This window comes from Salvelinus namaycush, chromosome 16 (genome assembly GCF_016432855.1).
Source record: "Salvelinus namaycush isolate Seneca chromosome 16, SaNama_1.0, whole genome shotgun sequence".
In the NCBI taxonomy this organism is placed as follows: domain Eukaryota; kingdom Metazoa; phylum Chordata; class Actinopteri; order Salmoniformes; family Salmonidae; genus Salvelinus; species Salvelinus namaycush.
Window position 1 is genome coordinate 15,737,686 of NC_052322.1, and position 24,833 is coordinate 15,762,518.

General features: G+C 43.9%; 1 protein-coding gene across 3 annotated transcripts; it reads right to left on the bottom strand.

The window, feature by feature from the left end:
* Positions 1-6,746: 6,746 nt before the first annotated feature.
* LOC120061078 (F-actin-monooxygenase mical1-like) lies at positions 6,747-24,296 on the bottom strand. 3 transcript variants are annotated; one of them, XM_039010600.1, is made up of 25 exons: positions 24,220-24,296; positions 21,803-22,104; positions 21,217-21,424; positions 19,762-19,869; positions 19,492-19,587; positions 19,097-19,252; positions 18,493-18,593; positions 17,402-17,659; positions 17,043-17,158; positions 16,586-16,712; positions 15,752-15,839; positions 14,444-14,591; positions 13,985-14,181; positions 12,632-12,732; positions 12,023-12,085; positions 11,427-11,640; positions 10,769-10,839; positions 9,864-10,509; positions 9,465-9,677; positions 8,504-8,622; positions 8,305-8,418; positions 7,918-8,011; positions 7,584-7,677; positions 7,233-7,306; positions 6,747-7,057 (listed from the first exon to the last, which is right to left on the bottom strand). In XM_039010600.1, exons 2-25 carry the CDS (start codon positions 22,058-22,060, stop codon positions 6,849-6,851), a joined length of 3,873 nt encoding a protein of 1,290 aa, XP_038866528.1. In that variant the 5' UTR covers positions 22,061-22,104; positions 24,220-24,296; the 3' UTR covers positions 6,747-6,848. The 3 variants fall into 3 exon arrangements, with proteins under 3 accessions (XP_038866528.1, XP_038866527.1, XP_038866526.1); XM_039010599.1 differs by having other exon boundaries at positions 8,504-8,619; positions 9,465-9,683; XM_039010598.1 differs by having other exon boundaries at positions 9,465-9,683.
* Between the last annotated feature and the right edge of the window lie 537 nt (positions 24,297-24,833).

The following is a 24,833-nucleotide window of genomic DNA, read 5'->3' on the forward strand; positions in this document are numbered from 1 at the left end:
TCTACATAGGGGCCATCAGGCGGCAGAAGGCGAGTGCCGACCGCCACCGCAGTCTGGCTCTCGACCCGAAACCTGCCCCTTCGCCTGCCCTGCCGGAAGCTGGGTCCGCGGTTTGTGGGGCCAATTAAAGTCCTGAGGAGATTGAACGAGGTTTGTTATAGGTTACAACTCCCCCCTGATTACCGTATTAACCCCTTGTTCCATGTGTCTCTCCTCAGGTCGGTGGTGGCTGGTCCGCTCCAGCAGTCTGAGGTGCGGGAGGTTCCTCCACCCCCTCTGGACATCGAGGGGACCCCAGGGTATACTGTGCGAGCCATCATGGACTCAAGACGTCGGGCGAGAGGCCTTCAGTACCTCGTGGAGTGGGAGGGGTACGGTCCGGAGGAGAGATGCTGGGTGCCGGTGGAGGACATCCTAGATCCATCATTACTGCAGGAATTTCATCGCCTCCATCGAGGGTGTTGGATCGCCACCGATCCATGTTTCATTTTCGTTTGGTTTTGTCTTCATTATACACACCTGATTTCTATTCCATTATGTTCCTTATTTAACCATCTGGCTTCCCTCTCTGTTTTGTGCGTTATTGTTTGTCATGTGGGTTCGTGTTCTTGTGGTTTGGATTTTTGTGTTTTCCGTGTTGGAATATTATTCTTCATTTTTGAGTAAACTGTCGGACTATACTCATCACTGTGTCCTGCGCCTGACTCCACCTTTCTCCATTCACCAACACCCTCACACTGAAGGTCTCACTTGAACTATTATTATATTATAGAAACCACTTGACCTACAATTCTAGATAAAATACACCCAAACTGTTTGACCTAATAAAAAGGGCAACTCTTCAGATGCTGCAACCTGGTCTCAGAGCATTAAGTAACCATCTATCTTATGTAACCATACCAACCGTAACATATGTTAATTTGAGTGTCATGGATTTACATTTTACATGTAGTCTATGAGACCAGGCTGGATAAATGGGTACATTGGGATTGGAGAGACATGTCAATGAGGTAATCTAACTCATTTTATAATTATCTCCTATTTATAATCCAGATTCTAACCCCCGTAGCAATTAAAACAATAGAGGTTATGAGGTTATTAGCTATAATTTAACCCTAATTGATTGCAGTGATCCTCACAGAAAACAATCAACAAAGTTTCACAAGGCTTCACTTGACACGTAAAGCAATGGCCATACCTGTGTAGTAACAATGTAATTCCTCATCCACAACATTGTATTAACATGTTGTTACAAAGAACTTTGGTAAATTGCATTGTTGCAATCATCACCACAATCTGACAACAATGGTGACCCAACCAACCTATGTCAATGGTCAAGTAAGATTAGCTCAGGCCGGGCTGCAGGCAAGTCAATACCTTATAAAACTGTCCGTATTCTATTATGAGCGAGGTGTCTTAATTAGTTACAAGAGGACAATTGACCTGAGGAGAGCGTTGTGCGATTGCGTAAATCATAGTAGTAAACATCGCAAAACAATTCAACTGAATTAAACCTCAAGTGATTTATTTTGAGCTGCTGTGTTAAATGATGATGCCACAGTGCAGTATGATGATTGTGTAACATGCGTAAAGCTACAATATGTAAATGTATGGGCGACCCAACCAAATTCACATAGACGTGCATTATAGATCTGTCATTCTCATTGAAAGCAAGTCTAAGAAGCGGTATATCTGTTGAATGTGCGCTCTTTCTATGCTTTCCATTCTTAAGTTTCGTTTTTGCGTCTATTACTTTTTTTAAATTACTTTTGTACACCAGCGTCAAACAGCTGAAAATATTTTGGGTTTTGGAAAGGTACACTACATTACCAGAAGTATCTTATTCCATGCTCTTATTCCAAAATCATGGGCATTAATATGGAGTTGGTCCCCCCTTTGCTGCTATAACAGCCTCCACTCTTCTGGGAAGGCTTTCCACTGGATGTTGGAACAATGCTGCGGGGGCTTGCTGCGGGGGTCAGGGCTCTGTGCAGGCCAGGCAAGTTCTTCCACACCGATCTCAACAAACCATTTTTATATGGACCTCGCTTTGTGCACAGGGGCGGCAGGTAGCCTAGTGGTTAGAGCGTTGGACTAGTAACCGAAAGGTTGCAAGATCGAATCCCCGAGCTGACAAGGTAAAAATCTGTCGTTCTGCCCCTGAATAAGGTAGTTAACTGACTTGCCTAGTTAATATAAAAGTTGTCATGCTGAAACAGGAAAGGGCCTTCCCAACTTTTGCAACAAAGTTGGAAGCACAGAATCGTCTAGAACGTCATTGTATGATGTAGCGTTAAGATTTCCCTTCACTGGAACTAAGGGACTTAGCACAAACCATGAAAAACAGCCCCAGACCATTATTCCTCCTCCACCAAACCCAGATTCGTCCGTTGGACTGCCAGATGGTGAAGCGCGATTCATCACTCCAGAGAACACGTTTCCACTGCTCCAGAGTCCAATAGCGGCGAGCTTGACACCACTCCAGCCTACGCTTGGCATTGCGCAATGGGATCTTAGGCTTGTGTGTGCTTGCTCTGCCATGGAAACCCATTTCATGGTCCTGACGAACAGTTTGTGTGCTGACGTTGCCTTTTTGGAACTCGGTAGTAAGTGTTGCAACCGAGGACAGACGATTTTTATGCGCTTCAGTGGCTGAGCCGTTGTTGCTCCTAGACGTTTCCACTTCACATTAACTGTACTTACAGTTGACCGGGGCAGCTCTAGCAGGGCAGAAATTTGACAAACTCACTTATTGGAAAGGTTGCATCCTATAACAGTGCCACGTTTAATGTAACTGAGCTCTTCAGTAAGGCAATTCTACTGCCAATCTTTGTCTATGGAGATTGCATGGCTGAGAGTTCGAAGTTATGCACCTGTCAGCAACGGGTCTGGATGAAATAGCCAAATCCAATCATTTGAAGGCGTGTCCACTTCCTTTTGTATATATAGTGTATTCCATATCCCCCACCATTGTTGCAACCTCTATTACCAGTCTGTTCAACCTCACTTTCGTATCGTCCGAGATTCCTAAAGATTGGAAAGCTGCCGCGGTCATCCCCCTCTTCAAAGGGGGTGACACTTTAGACCCAAACTGTTGCAGACCTATATCCATCCTGCCCTGCCTTTCTAAAGTCTTCAATAGCCAAGTTAAGAAACAGATCACTGACCATTTCGAATCCCATCGTACCTTCTCCACTGTGCAATCCGGTTTCCGAGCTGGTCACGGGTGCACCTCAGCCACGCTCAAGGTACTAAACGATATCATAACCGCCATTAATTAAAGACAGACGGCTGCACATGTCACGACTCCCACCGAAGATGGCTCCCCTGCCTGTTCGGGCGGCGCTCGGTGGTCGTCGTCGCAGGTCTACTAGCCACCACCGATCCCTTTTTCCTTTTCTGTTCGTTTGGTCTTATTAGTTGCACCTGTTCCTTATTGTGTTTCTTGTTTTTGTCTATTTAAGCCTGTTAGGCCCGCCTAGGTTTGTGCTGGATTGTTATTCTGTTAGTTTGTGGATGTTTGATGGTATTTTGTTTTTCCGTTTTTTTGGGGTCCTGTGTATGGGCCGTTCAGTTTATGCGCCTTATGTTTATTGGCGTGACCATTTTTCCCGGGAATAAATATACATTTATTCGAACCCTCTGCGCCAGACTCCAACCCACTGTTCTTTAACGACTCTGACAGCACAGTACTTCATCGACCTGGCCAAGTCTTTCGACTCCGTCAATCACCGTATTCTCATTGGCAGACTCAACAGCCTTGGTTTCTCAAATGACTGCCTCGCCTGGTTCACCAACTACTTCTCAGATAGAGTTCAGTGTGTCAAATCGGAGGGCCAGTTGTCCAGACCTCTGGGGGTACCACAGGGTTCAATTCTCGGGCGGACTCTCTTCTCTGTACATATCAACGATGTCGCTCTTGCTGCGGGTGACACTTTGATCCACCTCTACGCAGACGACACCATTCTGTACACATCTGGCCCGTCTATGGACACTGTGTTAACAAACCTCCAAACGAGCTTCAATGCAATACCACACTCCTTCCGTGGTCTCCAACTGCTCTTAAACGCTAGTAAAACTAAATGCATGCTCTTCAACCGATCGCTGCTCGCACCTGCCTGCCCGACTAGCATCACTACTCTGGACGGTTCTGACTTAGAATATTTGGACAACTACAAATACCTAGTTGTCTGGCTAGACTGTAAACTCTCCTTCCAGACTCATATTAAACATCTCCAATCCAAAATTAAATCTAGAATCGGCTTCCTATTTCGCAACAAAGCCTCCACTCATGCTGCCAAACATACCCTCGTAAAACTGACTCCCCTACCGATCCTCGACTTCGGTGATGTCATTTACAAAATAGCTTCCAACACTCTACTCATCAAACTGGATGCAATCTATCAGTGCCACCCGTTGTCACCAAAGCCCCACCACCACCAAAACCCACCACTGCAACCTGCATGCTCTGGTTGCCAGACCCACTGGCTCCCGGTCATCTATAAGTCTCTGCTAGGTAAACCTCCGCCTTATCTCAGCTCACTGGTCACCATAACAACACCCACCCGTAGCCCGCGCTCCAGCAGGTATATCTTACTGGTCATCCCCAAAGCCAACACCTCTTTTGGCCGCCTTTCCTTCCAGTTCTCTGCACCCAATGGCTGGAACGAATTGCAAAAATCGCTGAAGTAGGAGACTTATATCTCCCTCACTAACTTTAAACATCAGCTATCTGTGCAGCTAACTGATCGCTGCAGCTGTACACACCCTATCTGTAAATAGCCCATCCAATCACGTGAATCATGTGTCTATAAACTCTGTCAAACAGGGGCTGTATCACATTAATGGAAACCAAGACTATTCTTAGGCCAGATCTGTCGGTTTTGACTAGCAGAAGCAACTTTTCGTAACAAGTTAGGAGAATGAGGTTAAGGTTAGGAAGTGGGTTAGCTAAAATTGTCCCGGTCGCAACTAACATGTAACTACAATCAGGTCTGCCCTGACCAAAGTCTTGGTTTCCACTAATGCAATGCAGCCAAACAGGGTAGGTATGCTCTCTAGTGGTAACCATTAGGAACAGCATCAAAACAACATGGGATAAGACTTACACCCAAAAAATCCAATACGTACATATGATGTACTTAAATGTCATAAAATTAGATGACAGTGCAGGGTCTTTATTTTATATTCTGCAAAGTACTGTCCCGGCAGCACAACATGGAGGCATTCAACACTGGAGGATACATAAGGCTGGGTCTGACTAACAACATTTTCCCTTGGCTATACTATTACCATATACTTAGAGATTAGCAAATGACAAATGATGGATATAGTGTAAGAAAATAGCCTGTCACTTCAGAATGCATTTCACCCATACACTAAATGCTGCATTTAGACAGGCCGCCCAATTTTGATCTTATTCTTCACTAATTGGTCTTTTGAACAATCAGATCTGCTGTGACTGGTCAAAAGAACAATTCTAATTGAGCTGCCTGTGTATTGCAGCCGTAGTACCACACATCCAATTAGTGACCAATATATAAAAAGGTAATTTAGTGACTTCCATCAAACAACGATTCCTAGAGGAGTACACTGGTTAACCCCTGAGACTAAACATGAACTTTAAATGTAACATGCAAAACAATCCACAACATGATTCACTGAAAGTGCCCCCCCAAAAAAGTAAACTTTATTTTTTATTTTTTAAATACTAGTAAATAATAATCTAATATTTAACATCTTTAATAATATTGAATTGTTATGGACCACGCAATTCTCAAACAACAAATTTTGTTGTAATATATCTAATTTTGTCAATTTATACAGTATACAAAAGTAGAATTGTGACATTACCGTGGTGCTTAGCAGAACTTACTCATCCAGGGTTACACAAAAAAAAGGCATTTTACACAACACTGTCCAACCACAGAATATATTAACCCTGTGTTAAGAACCTGTGACAGTTCTCAACTCCTTGGCTTTGTACTGTCAGCAGTTAGTCATGTTGGTGCGAGTTCAGCTGGCTGTGGGGGTCTCTATTCTGGGGCTGCTGCTGGAGCAGAACTGCCTTCACTGGAGATGGATGGCCAGTGGGAACAGGCCAGGGAGGCCTGGATGCATCCAGATTGTAAGCCACATATCTAACCAGTTTCTGTGTTATACCTCTGGAGTCAGACAGTACACTGCGGCTCAACACAGAGCACAACACTTCTGGAGAAATACCTTCACCAATACATCTTTGGCTTTGCAAATGTAAGATCATGCATGTTCGTCTGTAAGCAGCAATATTCTCTTTAAATACATTTAAGTGTGTATGTATACCTGTACATATGTATTAATGTAGGCATGTACTGCCAAAATAAAGGAAACACCATCATAAGTGTCTTAATATGGCGTTGGGCCACCACGAGCCAGAACAACTTCAATGCGCCTTGGCATAGATTCTACAAGTGTCTGGAACTATTGGAGGGATGGGACACCATTCTTCCACGAGAAATTCCATCATTTGGTGTTTTGTTGATGGATAACAGTCTCAGGCACCGCTCCAGAAGTGTTCAATTGGGTTGAGATCTGGTGACAGACACACACTTTAAACCCCCTAGGCTCCTTTGAGACTCCTCTATCAAAGTCACGGAGATCTCTTCTAACCATGGTAGCCAAAATAATGGGGAACTGGGCATTTTTATACATGACCCTAAGCATGATGGGATGTTAATTGCTTAATTAACTAAAGAACCACACACGTGTGGAAGCACCTGCTTTCAATATACTTTGCATCCCTCATTTACTCAAGTGTTTCCTTCATTTTAGCAGTTATATATATATATAAATGTGTGTGTGTGTCACCCTCACGCCCAGTGCACCTGTGCCCCTGCTGAGGCTGTGGAGTGTCTCTTGGCCTCTAGCAGCGAGATGGCCTGCTGCTTGTCACTCTCGATCTCCTTGAGTCGCTTCTCGTCCAGGAAGGACACCAGAGAGTTCCTCATGTCAACCACCTCCAGCATCTCCTGTAGCACACGGTCCTCTTCTCCCTGCTGCTCTGCCGTCTTCTCAGAGTCTGGGGTGGACACGGACACGATAAAAGAGGATTTTACGGACACACGTCAAACTTCGCACAGGAGCTGAACAAAAAGCCTATCCGCTCCCTCTTTGCCCCTCCCAATAAGTGAGCTTATAGCGTTGTTAACAGTGAGACAAATGCAACGATCCAGTCTTTTTGTAGAGAAACATACCATCCAGCTCCATGTATTGTCTGAGCTCCATCTCCAGCATGCTCTGTTTATCCTCCAACTCCAGCTGTCGAGACCTGAGGAGCAGAGGAAACAGAAAACAGTTGAATAGAAGTGGCTGGCTTCATTCAATAGGGTCTTAGTTGCAGTTAAGGGACCCCCCCCACCCACAGCTCACACTCAGCTCATGAGTCAACATGGCAAAACAAGGGTGCAGCTATGTTGAACACAATAACAACTCTGTCAGGAGTGTGAAGTCTGCTTCTCTGTCTACTTCAGCGAGGGACTCTCACCACACAAGAATACCACACTCTGTATAATGTATGGAAATGTATTGAAAAGTTCTACACTCACGCCACCATGAGGTCTGACTCCTCAGAGACCAAGGCGTTCTTCTGATGGACCAGATGGATCCACTGGTCGATCATCTCAGGGGAACCTCCACTGCCTGTGGGAGAATGAGAAGATATGGTGGGGGGAGGGCGAAAGAGACTCAAGGAGTTCCTGCTCCATATTCCTTGATCCCTAAAGTTTGCCAAATGCCAATGTTTCGCTCTACGGACCTCCATCCGAGCATCACAGGATAAAAGATGAAAAGGCAAATCTTTGCTGTTCAAGACAAGCGATGTTCAAAGTACTGTGTTATGGTTCGCTAGATCAAATGAAAGCGTCGGGGTGGGGGTCGCACCTTCCTCTCCTCGGAGTACCTGCTCCAACACCACACCTTTATCCTCCAGCTCTTTAAACGTCACCTCAATCTCCTCCAGGCGTCTCTGAATAGACTGGGTGGAGGGGGGGGGGGGGGTCACAAGCATATAATAAGATGAGCTTTAAAGCAGAAAACACTGGACAAGCAGCAAGACTCAATACTGGCAGGTCCAGTGTTAAGACTAACCATCCCAATGTAGAGCTGTTCTGATCTGGCATCAGCAGACTGTCCTGTTCAGACAGTGAACTGACCTGTGCAGTATTCAGTAGGGTGCACCAGAGCAAAACCTTTTGCAACAATAAATGTTCTCTCTCTAGTAAACACAATCCTGTGCTTTACTGGCAAATATCAGTATAGTGAACCGACCTGTGCTTTGTGGAAGCGCTGCATCTCACACGTCTTGGCCCGTCGATCCAATGTCCTCATCTTCAACAGCTCCAGTTTCTCAGCCTCCACAGGGTCTGAAGGGATGGTCTGGAACTAGAGACAAGGGAGAGTGTGTGTGTGTGTGTGAGTGCAATGTCTATGGACTTAATATGCCAGCCAGGCAAGTCCCACTCCTTACCTTATCATCATATAAATCCAAGCCATCTGGTGCAAACATATCCAACTCATCCTCCTCATCATCATCATCATCATCATCAGCACCATCTTCCTCAGATACACTGTGGCCATGGTGTACTTCTTTGAAGTTAAAGAAATACAATTATTAATTAATACAATTATGAAGAACATGGCTATTAACAACTGCTGTTTGCCATATAAATAAATAATTGATAGGTATAAAGATGTGGTCATACTGACACCATATAATTAGGAATCAGAATACTAAAATGGACATGAACCTTCTTATGATGGGATAAAGGTCAGCCATTTTGATCAGGGAGTTGGTTAACTACAGTTTGCCAGTGCTGTGATATGATAGTGTAAAATAATGAATTTGAATCATTTATCTGCACTGTATGTTTGTTGGCTAGCTAGCCAGACAGTTTTAGAGGAATGATTATATCATCATATATATATATATATATATTTTTTTTTAAATTAAACTGCCAATATGCCAACATTCTATTCAAACAATGCAGTCAATCCACAGCCATATACACTGGCTCAAATCAGTTGATGATAGGACTTAGACAAGTTGTAAATGCAACAAGTACTGATATTGTATCACGTAGAATAGCCCTCGCTGCTTTCCAAGAAAACATAATTATACAGAAAATGTGTATGAAATCCATTTTAACTATTTATATTATTATGACAATATTTTAGGATGACAGTAATTGTCCTTCACAACTTCTGATATAATCACATGCCTTACTTTATTTTCCTGCATAATTAAAATCAGGATTATGCCTCTACTGCCATTCTTTCCAATTAGACTGGTTTGGATTACTCCCTGACCAAAGTGGCTGCCATTTTCACCCCATTCTGGAACTTTGAGGGTTTATGACATAGCCCCTCTAGTAATTTAATAGGATCTCTATGGCCGAGACAGTAAATTCACACCACACTAGGGTCTTTACCTGGGTGGCTGTTGAGGACGCTGAAGCGTTGGTCCCTCCCCAGCCGAGGGGAGGACAAGTTCCAGGGGGAGAACTTGGAGCGGACCCTGGCGTGCTGACCCTGGCCCTCCGCTGGTTCCTCTTTCCTCCTGAAGCAGCGGCGGTTCCTGTGCTCCCGTATGTGTCCCCCCGCGCCAGGGCCCCCACTCCAGTAGCCCTCCTCCTCCTGGCCGTCTGCACCTCAAATCAAACTTTATTAAACCCTTCAAGCTTTCGACTGGATGATTTTAAACATGATTTCTTTTATCATACCTCAAAAAGGTGGTATAGTTCACACTCCCATTTAAAAATCGCAACATTTTTACAGTTAAAGCAATAGAAGAGACAAAACAAAGAAAAGGTCATGAAAGAGAAAGATACCTGGGGGTTTGGGTGGGCAGGGACCCCCTGCTGTGGCTGAGGAAGAGGAGCAGGAGGAAGAACCGGGTGTCTCCGAGTCAGAGTCCAGGCTGAAGCTCAAGTTGACTAGGTGGTTCTTCTCCTCGTCGGTTAGCTGCAGCTTCCGCAGGGATGGCTTCGGCCTGGAGTCAGGGGCTGCCTTGGGGGTCCCTTTCTCTCCTGCTGCCCTGGAGGACCCCTTCTCCCCTACATGGGCTGGTGACGTGTCCCTTTTTGGGGTGAGGAGGACGGTGCGTGGTTTGGGTACAGGAGGGGAGGTCTGAGGATTTGGGATGGCCGAGCGAGCTTGGCGAGGTTTTGGGACAGGGGTCAGAGGATCCGAGGGGGCATCCTCACCCCCCTCCTTCCCCTCTTCCTCCACCTCACAGTCCTCAAACCCTTTCTTTATGAAAATGTCTATGGGTGGTTTTGGTGAGACAGGGGGCTCCTCTACAGGGTTAGGTTGTTTGCTACTGGGGTCTTCCTGACTCGGAGGATGCAGAGGCTCCATGGGTTTAGGAGGACCTGAGTCTAGATAGTACTCATCGTCCTCAGAGGGACAAGGTGAGGGGTCTTCACTGGTGATTGAATTCACACCTTTCTCCTCCTCGTGATCTCCGATGTTATCCTAGAAGGGGAAAAAAATGAAAGAAGCATTGTAGCATTAGCATTGTTGTGATTAAACATTCCTCTGTAAATGAATGTTTATGGTACACTGCCCTGTTGGAAATGAACAGGTCTTGTGACTCAACGCAAATGTACTACTTCTACCCACTATCTGTCCTTAACTGTTCTTTACAGACAAGTTGAGCCACAAGCTGGCAACATGGTATGCAACAGAACGGTTTAATTTCCCATCTGCTCAAACTCAGAACAGAGAGACCCACCTTAACGGATGGGGATTGTTCCCTGTTCTCTATCTCTAGCTGTTCAGAGTGCAGATCACAGTAGAACTTCCCTGAGGGCACAAGAGGGAAAACAACAGCTTGCACAGACTCTGGATCTTGTACATGTTAGAGATGCTACTTGACAACCCTTTCTCCCTTTCTCCTTTTCACATGAACCACAAAACACGTAAAAGGGTATCTTTCATTCATTTTTCATATGGTGCATAAATAAATTAAACTGTGCTGTATTTATCATCCGGATGTAGGTTCCTTGCCTTGGAGGATTTAACTTACTACAGGTATGGAAGTTGTTGCACACAAACTATATTCTGTTTCTGTATTGTCTAAAGAGGGAGTAGCTTGCTGCATCTTTGTGAGCAGACAACATTTCAGAAGATAGAACACAACATGTCACTGAGAATATTTTCCATACTTGAGTACATAACGACCATGGAAGTCCTATTTGCATAGTAACATGATGTTGCGCTGGTAAAAAATTCAAAGGCTCATTAGGATCCAGCAGATATCCCACGAGACTGAGTGCCAGTCTACGCTATCAGGTCACCTCCTTTGCATTCGACAGCATGCTAAGGAATTAACATGATTAGCACAAACAGACTGGCACTCAGCGGTAGAAGAAGTTGTAATGCTCACTCACCCGTGTGCTGGCTAAAGGTATATCTGCCAAGTCTGAGGGTGGTGCCACACTGCTGGCAGGTGAAGCAGCTACGGTGGAAGAACTTGCCCTCAGTACTGATCCTTTCCAGCACATAGACCCGCTGGCCGCAGAAGTAACACTCCTCGTTGTTCATTGACGTCGGGCTTAGTTCAGGGTCAGGGGTCACCTCAGGGGCTGCGAGAGGGGCTACAGGCTGAGAGCAAAGAAATTGAGACCAACAATCATATTTGAACAGTACTTCAATAACTTAGCACAAAAACATGTGCTTATGATGTAACAATAGCGACTAGTCCTGAAGGCCAAAGAAAGAGGAACGACTCAAAATGACAAATCTGGCGTGTTCAACAATTATTACAAAGGTCTGTACCCTAGGTGTTATACCCCAGTAGTAACCAAAGAGAGGAACAACCACCAGTGATGTCAGTAGTTCAATAACATAGCACGGAAACATTGTATAGAATAGCAGTTGGAGTAGTCCTGAAGTCTGCAGATACATCCATCACACAGCAAAAGGTTAGCGCTGCATGGGAGTCTATGGTAATGAGGATAGCATTTGTATTCTAGACACTACTCACATCTTCCTCATCTCCCATCCTCATCCTTTTATCTTTTTCTTCTGTCTCGGCTGCCAGTCTCTCCTGTGTAAAAGATAAAACAGTCACATGGCCGTTTATGGTTTAAAATATGCAAATAAATAATGGATGATGTCAAAATGAACAACGCTTTAGATATTATCTTACATGCTTGAAAGGTGTCTTTGCTATTACAGTTGATTTTGGAAAAGGCCAACAAAGGTAAACATCTACTGCAAGTGTTCTGTAGTATGGTATTAGTTATAATAACGAACTAAAACAATCAAATGATGACTAAAACACATTGTTTAACTGTTGACAATGAATGTACAATGAATGAATCAAAGTATAATTACAAGAACCAAAACCAAAATGGCTGGGCATGTGAATGCAAGGTTCTTATCTAGAGAACTCTGATATTACTGTAAGTAAATAGTTAACGACAGCGGGGAGTTGCATGAAAAAGATTGACAGTCGATGTGAACTTGAGGTTAGCCTACTCTCCATTTTACCCAACAGACAAATGTTTTTAGCGCGCTATCCCTGATACTGTATTGAGTAAATAGCTGACTAGTCGCAGTGACAACATGCAGCTGATTGCCTGAGCCTTACCTTGCGTCTTTGCAGAGAGTTGTGCTTGAGCTTGTTGAGGAAGAACACAGCCTGAAAAGACAGGGTCTTGGACGGTGTCAGGAGAAGGCTCGGGGGTTCTGCTGCAGAGACACAAACGCACTCCAGCTTTAGTTTCATACTGTCCCTGTTCTGCCAGAACAACACACACGTTTCACAGGCACCAACCTAACCCACTGTGTTGTCTGAGTCCCTACCTACAGCAGAGAACCTGCATTTTAAAATGTGCACACCTTCTTGTACATAAACAATGTGTTCTGGCTTTTTCTCTACCAATCTCTCTTATGTAAAAATCCTGTCAGTCATTTTTTTATTACAGATCCAGCTTCTCCACACTGCTGTGGAAAATAAGGCTTTGTGGAAGATGTAATTAAATTCAACTTGTCAATCCCCCTGAGAGCTCTCGTGTGTAAGCGCCCCGTGACAGACAGGACATGTCCCTCGTGCATGCGCATCTGTGTGCAAGCCAGGCAGCCGATCCCCCTACAGAGAGCTACTGTATGCTACCTACGGCATCACAGCGACAAGGCAAGCGGAGCAAGTCACACCCTCTATCCAAGCCTGCTTCCAAATGCTGGATCACCACTGAAAATATCTCTGCTACACACTCTGCTAGTATTTACCAGAAATACCCCCGGCAGCAAAAACAGACCGGGAAAATCCTTCTTCCTCACAGCAGGAATATTAGATATAATTTAGATGACGCTGAGGCTAGTCCCACCTAAACCTGATAAGCCATTTCCTCACGGGCTGCTGTGCCGTTTGCTTTGACTGCTGCCTGGCTTACCGACTGAGCAAGGAGCAGCACAACCCTGACAGTCAATCAGGGCTGGTTATGAGCACAGACCCAGCTACTCTAACCAGAGGAATGCTGGGTAATGCTCTTAAAGGGACAATGTCAGCCCTCTCCCTCCTTATCAACACAAAACACATTTCATAGAGAAAAAACACCTGGGCCCAAGGTTGTACAAATGGGGGTTACATAAATAAGCTATGCACTGTCTAAACAGCAGAGGTAGGGCCAGATTCAATCGCTTTCACTAATAGTAGGCTATGTGATATGGTTAATATTGAAACTGCTGAAATTTGGTCCAGCATTTTTAGAAATGAAGTACACTAAAAACACCTTTACGTAATGAATAACACTACGCATAATGTTGAGATAACAATGCAACAGTAACATTCTACAAATATACATAATCTAGTCTCGTGATAGCAGACCTCAACAACAATTTCTTGTTCAAGATGGCTGGCGTCAAGGCTACAAGTAATCAAACAATCACGGTGCTAATTACTGTATGTAACATGTCTGACAGCCATTGCCCTGATGCTTACCTCTAGTGGGCGTCCTTTCGTTGAAGGCATCGTGGATCTGTGTGAGGTAGAGCACCATGGAGAGCTTATCTATCTGTTCCTTGGTGGCCATGTCACTGGCTGATATGATGGGAGGGATGCCCAGCTCTTCCTCCAGGAGGCTGAAGGCCAGCTGGTTGTTGTGGACCGAATCAGACTCCTTCAGAGAGGACATGTCACTGTGGAGGGACAGGTGAGGGATAGTTACTATGTTGACCAGGGCCATGTTCAGTAGGGCACACCATAGAAAATGGACGTTTGCTTTCTTATTGGACAGGTGTAGCATGGAATTAGAATAATTTGAACAGGAAAAGCCTCTCAGACCAATGACATTTTACTGTAGCCTCATGGGTAGTCTTTCCTTCTGTGGTACTACTTGTGCATTTGCTAAATTTGTGGTGTATAAGTTGAATTGTCCCCTTATAAAGCCCACAGACTCACATAAGATGGGGTCTGAAGGTGTTGATGAGGGCACACAAGGCCAGGCCAGACCTCCAGGACTGGGTCAGATCCTTCACCTTCACCCTGTCGTACCCTGCCGTGTGCTGCTGGCACCACTTCAACAGCTCCTCAAAAGCTCCAACCGAATCTTGGCCATGAACACACATAGGAACATTGCATTAGGATTTAGAATGCATGCCTAATAGGCCTACACTACGCAGGAATCGCTCCTCCATTTCCTGGTTGTTAAAATTCTAATAGTTCGCCTAATTTCAGTTTAGTGACAAAACATGCAGAGAATCATTGTACCATCTAAACCACTGTGAAATATCTTTCCATAACCAAAAATATTGTATTTTCAGATGTTTGAAGCGGGTGTACAAAACTTGAAAGTAAAAGACAGCAAAAACTAAACTTAAGAACGCAATAACGCACATAGAACAGATCTACCGCTTCTTAAACTTGCTTTCAATGAGAATGACAGATCTATAACTCACATTTCTATGTGTATTTGGTCAGGTCTCCCAATAAGTTACATATTGCAGCTTTAAAACTTGTAATTCCATTACAGAATTACCCCCCAAATCTGTAACGGAATTACTGCAACTGAATGGGAAATCATAATAGTCACAAACCTGTCCTCCCTTCCACTGGCATAGTGTTATGTTCAGCTCAGAACTGTTTTCTTTGTCTTTCTGTTATCTGGTCTGGAGTGTTAAAACAGTCCGAGTCTGGACAGTGCTCTGCTATGCTGCACTGTGATTTCCAAACTTGCGAAACATGAGAATTACTACATTCAGATCCATAATTATGCATCTCTGTACAGTACAGATCAGTTACCCATGATGTAATTCCGTTACTGTAATTCCATTACCAGATGTAAATCCACTTGTAGTTCAATAACCAAAATATATATTTTTCAAACTCAAGGTGTCATGTCATAGCTGACACCCCATTCTTTCTGCAGACATCTTTGAATTAATTAATTTAGAGCACATATTTAACAACGTTTTTGGAAAATGTAAATCTGTTACCAAAATGTGCATCTGCACAGTTCTTCCACTACGTTCTTTTTTGTAAATTCTCCAGTGGAAATTGTTAAAAGTAGTCCTTGTGCATAGAGTTGTATGGTTTGTAAAACATTAAGATCAAAGGTTTTTGTTTTGCATACATTTAAAGTGGAAAAAAATGAGTCAGTGTATTTCCGTTACCGTGGAATTGCCCAGCACAGTCGTGCCCAAACAAAAATGAATCATGCCCATGCTCCCATCATGCATTACTGCTTTAGTAAAGTGAAGCTAGACAAACCTTGTCGCAGGTGAGACAACATGCCTTTCTGCTTCTTGGTTGGTCGGCCCAAATCAATATGGTCTTCAACATCATACAGATGTTGCAACTTTGGAATGCATGCAAAGAGAGAGAATCATGATAAACAACATAGCACTTGATTTGAGTTGAATTTTATAATAGAGCCAGAACACAGTAGCCTGGTCCCAGATATGCTTGTGCTGTCTTGCCAACTCCTACGGTCATTGTCAAGCAACGGCAATAGGCGTTGGATATACAGCACAAACAGATCTAGGACCAGGCTAAGAACACAGTAAGCTTCATAAAGCTGGTACTCAAATGCAGAAGCTGGGGTTTGGTTTGATGCAGTGTAATTGATCTGGTAGTTTGTGAAAACTAAAGCCTTTCAGATCAATACTCCTCTAGTGGGGGAAATCAAAAAGCATTTCCTAGCCGGCTCAACACTTCATACACAAACAGAGCAGTTTCCTGGCAAAGCATGTATACTCTAGGAAATATCAACCCAAAATGGAAGAGCAGCACTGATATAATTCACAATGTGTTAACAATGTTACTCAGCACAATATCTATTCACTTTGCTAGCACTGATACAGTGAGACAGTTATACCCTTTTCACACCATCGAACCAACCTGAACCAAACTTTACTGAGCTGGCCTGGTTACGCATCCACTATAGTTGCTGGAACCGTGTTGAAAAGAAAAGATCCAAGCCAGCACAGTGTCTTTCAGGTTGGCCCAATAGTGTGAATCAGGCATCAATGGAGCTTTGAGTCTGTGCTGACCATAGAAATAGAAGGACTATAATGTAATAGATAATATTTGTGTGTTTCTGACCTGGTTGGCCTTGATGGAGTTGAGGTTGACGTGCTGGTAGCGTGTAGTCGGGTCTATGCTAAAGGCACTGTAGTTTTTACTGATGTTCTCTGGCGTGGTCTGGGACAGGAGCTGGTAGATACTCTCCCTATTTCAGTCAGAGGGAAAGACATCTCCTAGAAACACTTATACCTCAGAAGCTCAGTGTAGAACTGAAGAAGAAGCAGCTCCAAAGGAACAGAAGATTGATGGGTTTGTTCAGGAATATTTTTTTTAAAAGCAGCTGCTTGTGAAGTAATGGATGTTCAAAGAATGTTGTGAGGAAAAACAGTTAAAGGCCTAGAGTGCTATTACCAGTTGGAGAGTTTTCTCTGTAAGGCCCGGCCAGGGTGACCCCTTCTATACAGTAACAACGAAGAGGGATGGGCACATGATTTTTGAGGTGATGTTTATGATCATATAGAAAAAGCTTTGTTACCGTTCAGCAATGACCTCCAGGTGGGGTTTTCCCTTGCCCCAGCTCCTGACCATCCACGCTGTGTCGAAGGCAGCCAGAAACCCACGGGCAATACCTGTTCCCAGAGGCCAGAATGGCTGTGGACACATACACTTTCAGAATAGTGCTATATGACAACAGGAAATTGTATGTAGACACTGTTATGCCCTTAGGAAATGGAGTATAAAATCGTCTAAGTGATGACCGTGTATAAAGTACAATCAGTGTACCATTATGTGTATAACTGAATGTATATACAGTATGTGAGAATATAGAAACCATGAACATGTTAGACATTTTACAACAAGATCGTCATCCATCACATGTACATGACCTCTCACCTCCACCAGGCAGTCTCCGACCAGGCCCATGAGTAGTTTCTTTCCTTTCCTCTCCCTGACCAGCGAGGCGTTCTCAGCACGGTGCATACAGGTGAAGTCAAACATGGCCACGTCAGGCTGGCCAGCGTGGTTCAGGGCAAACTGCATGTTGGGCAGCCGGTGGCCTGTGGAGAAGTGGGCAGCGCCGTGGGCGTAACGCAACAAGGCGTCCTGGTCCACGTTGGCCTGGCCCAGGAGCTGATTGGCGTCGCTGAAGTCCTGGAGACAAGAGGGAACATTTTTGAGGTGGTCACAGAGGGGACACCATATAATTAAATAGAACAAAAATACAAATGGGGGGTACCGATACTCAAGCAGTAGAAAATTGGAGAAGCTGATAGTCTGTACTACTGATGCAGACCGGCATAATTAAAGCACTGGGGTGGTGGTGACACACATCAGAGAGCTGTCTATCACGGACTAGAATCTAGATGCTGCTTTATGTGAAAACAATGGATATAATCCTCCCACGTAGTCTAGCCAAGCATTATATGGTCCACATAAAGAAGCAAGCCGACACTGAGTCAGCATCTTTAAACAAAGTGGAACAGTGACAAGAATTACACAAATACCAACCCTCCATAATCATGCGCAAATATATAGAATGATTACAGCTTCAGTGCAACAGAAATACTAAACAGTTACTCAGCAGAACATCTCCCATCTTGGCAACTGAACTATAACAGATGAGACAGAGGAAAGTCTCTATGTTGATAACAGGCAGAGTGGACTCTAATCACTTGAAGACAAAACAAGAAGATCTGGCTTTGTCGTTCCAGACTACTAGTGTGACAAGAGGGAGCGAGAGTGAGCAGTGTACACAGTAGCATGGCTGGGGAGACCTAGTGCTGACCCTGTGCTGCATAGACATCAATTACATTAACACGGTTTATTAGCGGCTAATCCCAAAGAGCAGGAAAAGCCCCCAGCTTGTTTGGGGAGGACAATGTTGGGATCCAGGCTTGGGCCAGTTTGTCTCAGTGTTGTGAAACGCCCTCTAGAGGCCTAGTGTGGAGCTGCTGCTGCTGGTTGTAATGATGTGGTTCCCTCACCTGTTTAATGACCCCCATCTTTAACAGGCTCTTTTTCTTGGCAGTCATGACAAAGTAGTGGGTGGCATCTTTATAGTAGACTATGTTCTCCAGATCAATACCTGGAGGGAGGGTGGGAGAGATAGAGAGGAGAGAGAAAGAAAGAAAAGAGAGGAGATAGAGGGCGAGAGAGGGTGATGGAGATATGGAAAGGGAGAGAGAAAGTGAGAGAGCGAGAGAGGGAGATCAAGAACGAAATGAATGAATGAAAGAGAGAGAGAGAGAGAGAGAGAGAGAGAGAATGAAATGAATGAGTGAGATAAACTAAGAACAAGACAATGACAGGACAAGTGAAACAGCACTAGAGCACAAGAGAAGAAGAACAGGAGGATTGCATCACAGATGATAGCATCAATTCAAATGACATTGACAAGAGGAAGAGGGACACAGATTAAAAAGACAGCACTCTCCACTGTCCACTCCTTCTCTGTCGCCATAATTGGCACCATGCCCAGATTGTGCAATATTCTTTATCACGATCCGCGGTCGCTGAAACCTTAGTGTCCAACAATAGAAGTGTTGGCACTCACTAGATCCAAACCAGGGGCATAGAATAGAATCCTACCTTTCTCTGTGAGCAGGTCCTGGAAGAACTTCTGGTTGTAGATGCGGGCCACACCACTGATCTCTGCCACCTGGGCCTCGGCTGCTGAGTGATGGTTGATGAAGTTACATGTGATGCCGATGGCCAGTTTTCCTCGCAGCTCCTTCCACCTGAAGCCTGGGGAGAAAGACATGCATATCAAGGAGAAGCACATGCAGCCTGAATTCAGGTGCATATAATTGAGTGTTTCCGTTTAATAAATCAATTGTATCTGAGCTTGAGTGTCCGGCTACATTCTTTATTTTCTAAGTGTGTCCTCACCATCAGGGATGAAGTCCTATTAAAATATGCTGGTCTAAAGTGCGTACAGTATGTGCAGCAGGATGACAGCGTGTGAGTGTGTCCTCACTCCTCACCATCAGGGACAAAGCGTCCTCCTCCTGCAGAGATGAAGACATCAAACTGGAACTTCCCAGCAGGGTGATCGTCAGGAAACAGCTTGGCCATCCAGCCTGATGGAGGGAGCCATAGGGAACCACAGAGAGAGCATAGCATTAAGGTCTATTATCACACACAGGACTCTGGGCAGATTATTTCAACTGCCCTACAAGCTTTTACAGCCATGCAAATAGCTATTATTTTATTTCTCTAATACAGGGAGGGAACAGAGGGGAGTCTAGAAGTACCTGTGGCTTCTGAGGGCTCCACAAAGCCTTTGAATTCCACCCCAGTGTTAACATCCACCCCCAGGAGGAGAGACACCTTCAGTAGTATCAGCTGGAGCTGACGGATGCCTGAAGGATACAGACACATAGAAAGATGTATGATATTGTCACACAGGGAATTTAAACAATCCTCTTCAATTCAAACAGTTGACTGATGCCTGATGATACGGACACACACTACCAGTCAAAAGTTTTAGAACACCTGCTCATTCAAGGGTTTTTCTTTATTTTTACTATTTTATATATTGTAGAATAATAGTGAAGACATCACAACTATGAAATAACACATATGGAATCATGTAGTAACCAAACAAGTGTTAAACAAATTCTTCAAATAGCCACCCTTTGCCTTGATGACAGCTTTGCACACTCTTGGCATTCTCTCAACCAGCTTCACCTGGAATGCTTTTCCAACAGTCTTGAATGAGTTCCCACATATGCTGAGCACTTGTTGGATGCTTTTCCTTCACTCTGCGGTCCAACTCATCCCAAACCCTCTCAATTGTGTTGAGGTCGGGTGACTGTGGAGGCCAGGTTATCTGATGCAGCACTCCATCACTCTCCTTCATGGTCAAATTACTGCAGTCTCGTCTGAACAGTTGATGTTGAGATGTGTCTGTTAATTGAATTCTGTGAAACATTTATTTGGGCTGCAATTTCTGAGGCTGGTAACTCTAATGAACTTATCCTCTGCAGCAGAGGTAACTCTGGGTCTTTCTTTCCTGTGGCGGTCCTCATGAGAGCCAGTTTCATCATAGCGCTTGATGGTTTTTGCGACTGCACTTGAATAAAAAAAAGATGTATCCGTATTGACTGACCTTCATGTCTTAAAGTAATGATGGACTGTCATTTTTCTTCGCTTATTTGAGCTGTTCATGCCATAATATGGAATTGGTCTTTTACCAAATAGGGCTATCCCCTGCCTTGTCAGAACACAACTGATTGGCTCAAACGCATTAAGGAAAGAAATTCCACAAATGTACTTTTAACAAGGCACACCTGTTAATTGAAATGCATTCCAGGTGACTACCTCATGAAGCTGGTTTAGAGTATCCCAAGAGTGTGCAAAGCTGTCATCAAGGCAAAGGGTGGCTATTTGAAGATTCTCAAATATAAAATACATTTTGATTTGTTTAACACTTTTTTGGTTACTACATGATTCCATATGTTATTTAATAGTTTTGATGTCTTCACTATTATTCTACAACGTAGAAAATTGTAAAAATAAATAAAAACCCTTAAATGAGTAGGTGTTCTAAAACTTTTGACTGGTAGTGTACACAGGCACTGTATGTGAAAAAATAACAGTAATAGATTCAACTAAATAAGGTTTGATTTAGTCATGCATAAAGATATATGATTGGCATTATTACATCAGTAAATCTAGTTGATATAGTATGGCAGTGGTAGACATACTGATGTGATCCAGAGCCCCAGTGCAGAATTTGCCGTAGAACTTCTTGGCAGCCAACCCGCGCAGGTCATAGATGGTGTAAGGCCAGAGGTGCAGTACGTTATTCCGGGAAAAAGAGTCCCTCTTCTCCAGTACCACCACCTGAACCCCCAGCAGAGCCAGCTCTATGGCTGTCCTCAGCCCGCACGGCCCTGCACCCAGCACCAGGCACTGAGGAGAGAGAGGGAGATACAGAGGTGGGTAGAGGGGGGAGAAAGAGAGAGCGAGACAGAGGGAGAGGGAAAGGGTGCGTGAGAGAGAAGAGGGGAGAGAGTGGGGGGGAGGAAGAGAGAAGGAATAAATATAGAGAGGAAGGAAATAGGATAAAGCTCTGCAGTTGCTGAATGCACCTTGATAGTATCAAAAGCACTGACAGTACTCTGCCACTGTAGAGACACAATGCTGATGTTGAAACCTTTAACACAACTAGAGATCCAATACTAACAGAGCACCACACAGCCACCCTCCTTGTACAAATGTATTTTACTTTAGATAACTTCTTGAGTATTCCTCTTCTTCGTTTAAATGAGAATAAATAAATACACAGACCTTGGTTTTGGCACAGACTTTGCCCTGCTGGTAATCTTGGTGTTGGGCCCGCTTGTCCAGCTTGATCCAGAGGGCTTTGGCCTTCCAGTAGTTGAGCCTCTCCTTGAGCTTGGTGTAGAATCTCTGGTAGTCCCGGGGGTCCAATTGTAGGTGGTGGCAGAGCTCTGAGAAGGTACGCTGCACCTCCTTACAGGTCTGGGTCTGGACAAACTGGTCAAAGAGGGCATGGGAGGGGTTGGTGGGGTCTTGGTTCACCATGGTAGTGGATGCTGAACCTGTGCCTCCAGATTCTTGGATGTTCACTGTGGATAAAGTAAACACCAACACCATGAGAAAACAAAAATATATAAGGTATATTATTAAAGTTGTCCTCTAAATGGGAACACATTTTTTAAAATTTTAAATAAACTGCCTAAAAATAACTGAGCTCAATTACAGAAGTTATTATAATATAAAGACTAACTAACAAAGTGATGCATTTTTGCCGTTGGGCTTTGGAAATATATGGAGGTGGTCTAGAGGTCTGACTAACAGACAACAACTGGGGACAATTCCCTCTGTCTGAAAATAAAACCCTAAAATTAGATGGTTTTAAAGCCACCCGAGTCATAGTCATCCCTAACTTCCCCAACCATGTGTTCTGTGTAGGTTCGTTATCTTTATGACAGCTCCCTAAGATTGAATGCTATGATGGGTGTTTACCATTGAACTTAGTGACGCTATATTACACACAAATAAGACAGTCTACTCTTAATAAAAACACTTCCTGTATCTTTGGTCCAGTGTTTCTCTTTCAGAGGGAAGAGAGACAGAAGTGGTTGGCCACATCACACTGAACAGATGGGATAATCTTAGCTTCACACTGACCACAAATAATACAGTCGCTATCCTCTTTACTTAAACTGGTTAGATAATAATCACTTAGTCAGCATTGGCTCTGGGCGCGGTAATACTAATAGATCTGAAAAGGGCTTACTTGGATCACATAGGCAGCTAGCATCAAGATAAACCACTGTTCAAGTCACATAGCTGAGCCCTTTTCAGATCTATTAGTATTACCGCGCCCAGAGCCAATGCTGACTAAGTGATTATTATCTAACCAGTTTAAGTGACTAAAACAGACTGCTACTAGAACTCCTTCCATACACCTATACTACTACTACCACTACATGTCAGTCAAAAAAAGCAGTAAATATACATACAGATATGGACAGAAGAATCATTAAACTCCAGTTTAAATGTGCAGGCAAATGTAGACCAACCTAAAATGTTTAACAGCAGTGACAACAACTAGGTGACAAACTCTACTCAAGCTACTGTATGTGTCAAGCATTTAGTGCATTGTGGTTGGCAAGTCATTTCCTGGAACTAATGTTTTGTTCACACATGACTTCCTGAGATGACATTTACAAATGCTGTAACTTGCTGGTTATATTCAGCATCTTCTGCTAGACACCTGAGGCAGACAGACACAAACCCTATTGGACAGATTGGGTGAGGGCTTTTTATGGCCATAGAGCTATACAAATAGATGTGTTTGTGGGAGAAATATAGGCTACTGTACAGTACAACCTAACATAACTGTATGAAGAGCTATTCATTCAATGGGCTGAGATTGTCCAGGTCTTTATTGTGTGGATGTTAAGAATGAGGTCATAAAACAGGCTCTAGTCTACAGTGTACATTATGCATGAGGAACCCTCACGCTCTCAGTAGCCCTCCCTCTATGTACTGTAGCATTTCCTTGGAGTTCTCTTTGGCCCTCATATAGTTGCTCTGTAACAACTCAAATGTTATACTGGACATTGATATAACATTGCAGCTGAGAGTTGAACCTCTCCGTCACTGCATCAGGCAGAGCTAGAAATCAGACACAGCCTTGACAGTTGGAACACTTCAGCTGTCAAATCTAGCAGTATCATATCAACTCAGGCCCAACAGTCACACTGTAGCTATGCAAGGGAATCATATCTGTCAAAATACACAGGATATTGCTTCACTGGAGACAAAATGACTAAACATGTTCCTCAAAACCATATCATTAAAATCATAACTGCACCGCTCTCCAGTCATGCATGCTCTTGAACTCAGCTTTACAGTGACGTGAAGTGACTGCCATGGTATAAACCAGAGGCACACAACCACACTAAAATGTGGGCACAAATTTCTGCCTTGTAATGATTAATCCTTTATCAAATACAATAACAGCTTGCATGTGGGCACAAAGGTCAGGGTAAAAGTCCTTCTCTCAATAGACCTCAAGGAAACAAATAAAAGTGTGTCCAATACATGTAAGCAGGAGGCCACTTTCAGTATCAGTGGTGTGCAACTTGAATGTCCTACTATCCTACTGTCCCCAGCATCTCATCTTCTTCGGGTCATCTTATGCCAGTCGTTCATTCAAGTCTGTCACACACCTACGACTCTTTGTTCAGCTTCATTTTAGATGTGATATTTCTGGTATCCTTCTTCTTTGTTAAGCAACAGACATCTGCAAACAGAAAGTTGTGTCATTCATCTTCATGCGCAACATCCTGAGTATTTCATCTAAGAGAGAGACAAGAGCAGCGGTATTTGTTCATACTGTCGAAAGACAGTTGACAGCCTCAATGATGTGTTGGCTGCTGTGGTGGAGAAAGAAAGTAGACAGTTCTTGCCTGTTCTTGACTCTTGTGATGATGTATGTGGTTAAGAATGCTGCACCCTGCAAAGCACACAACATCTGCCTGGTACAAACACACACCATTTAGAGTCTGTTTCATTCCTGAGGTTCTACTCAAACAAGTCTTGTCATGACAAATATGGAAATGGTCAGGAGCAAAACCTTGAAGAGTGAGGAAGAACCTTTCCTTATGAAGTAGACTGCTCTGCTTGAGCAATGATCAAGTTATTGCTATACTTTCGACAGACAAGGCAGATGTTACATTTACGTGAGGAGAACAACAGTGGATAAGGGTTTTTGTCTTACCCCGTCACCTGTCGGCTGAGGACAAAGGGTCTGCCACAATGACTGGTCTGCAAACGCTGCGGT

Excerpts from the sequence above, each read along its gene's own strand:
- LOC120061078 (XM_039010598.1), bottom strand. The coding sequence starts at position 22,060 with ATGGTGAACCAAGACCCCACCAACCCCTCCCATGCCCTCTTTGACCAG. Across the intron at positions 7,678-7,917 it reads GGTACTCCGAGGAGAGGAAG|GCAGTGGAGGTTCCCCTGAG; the intron begins GTGCGACCCCCA and ends ATTCTCCCACAG. Across the intron at positions 7,307-7,583 it reads GAGTCAGACCTCATGGTGGC|GTCTCGACAGCTGGAGTTGG; the intron begins GTGAGTGTAGAA and ends TCTGCTCCTCAG.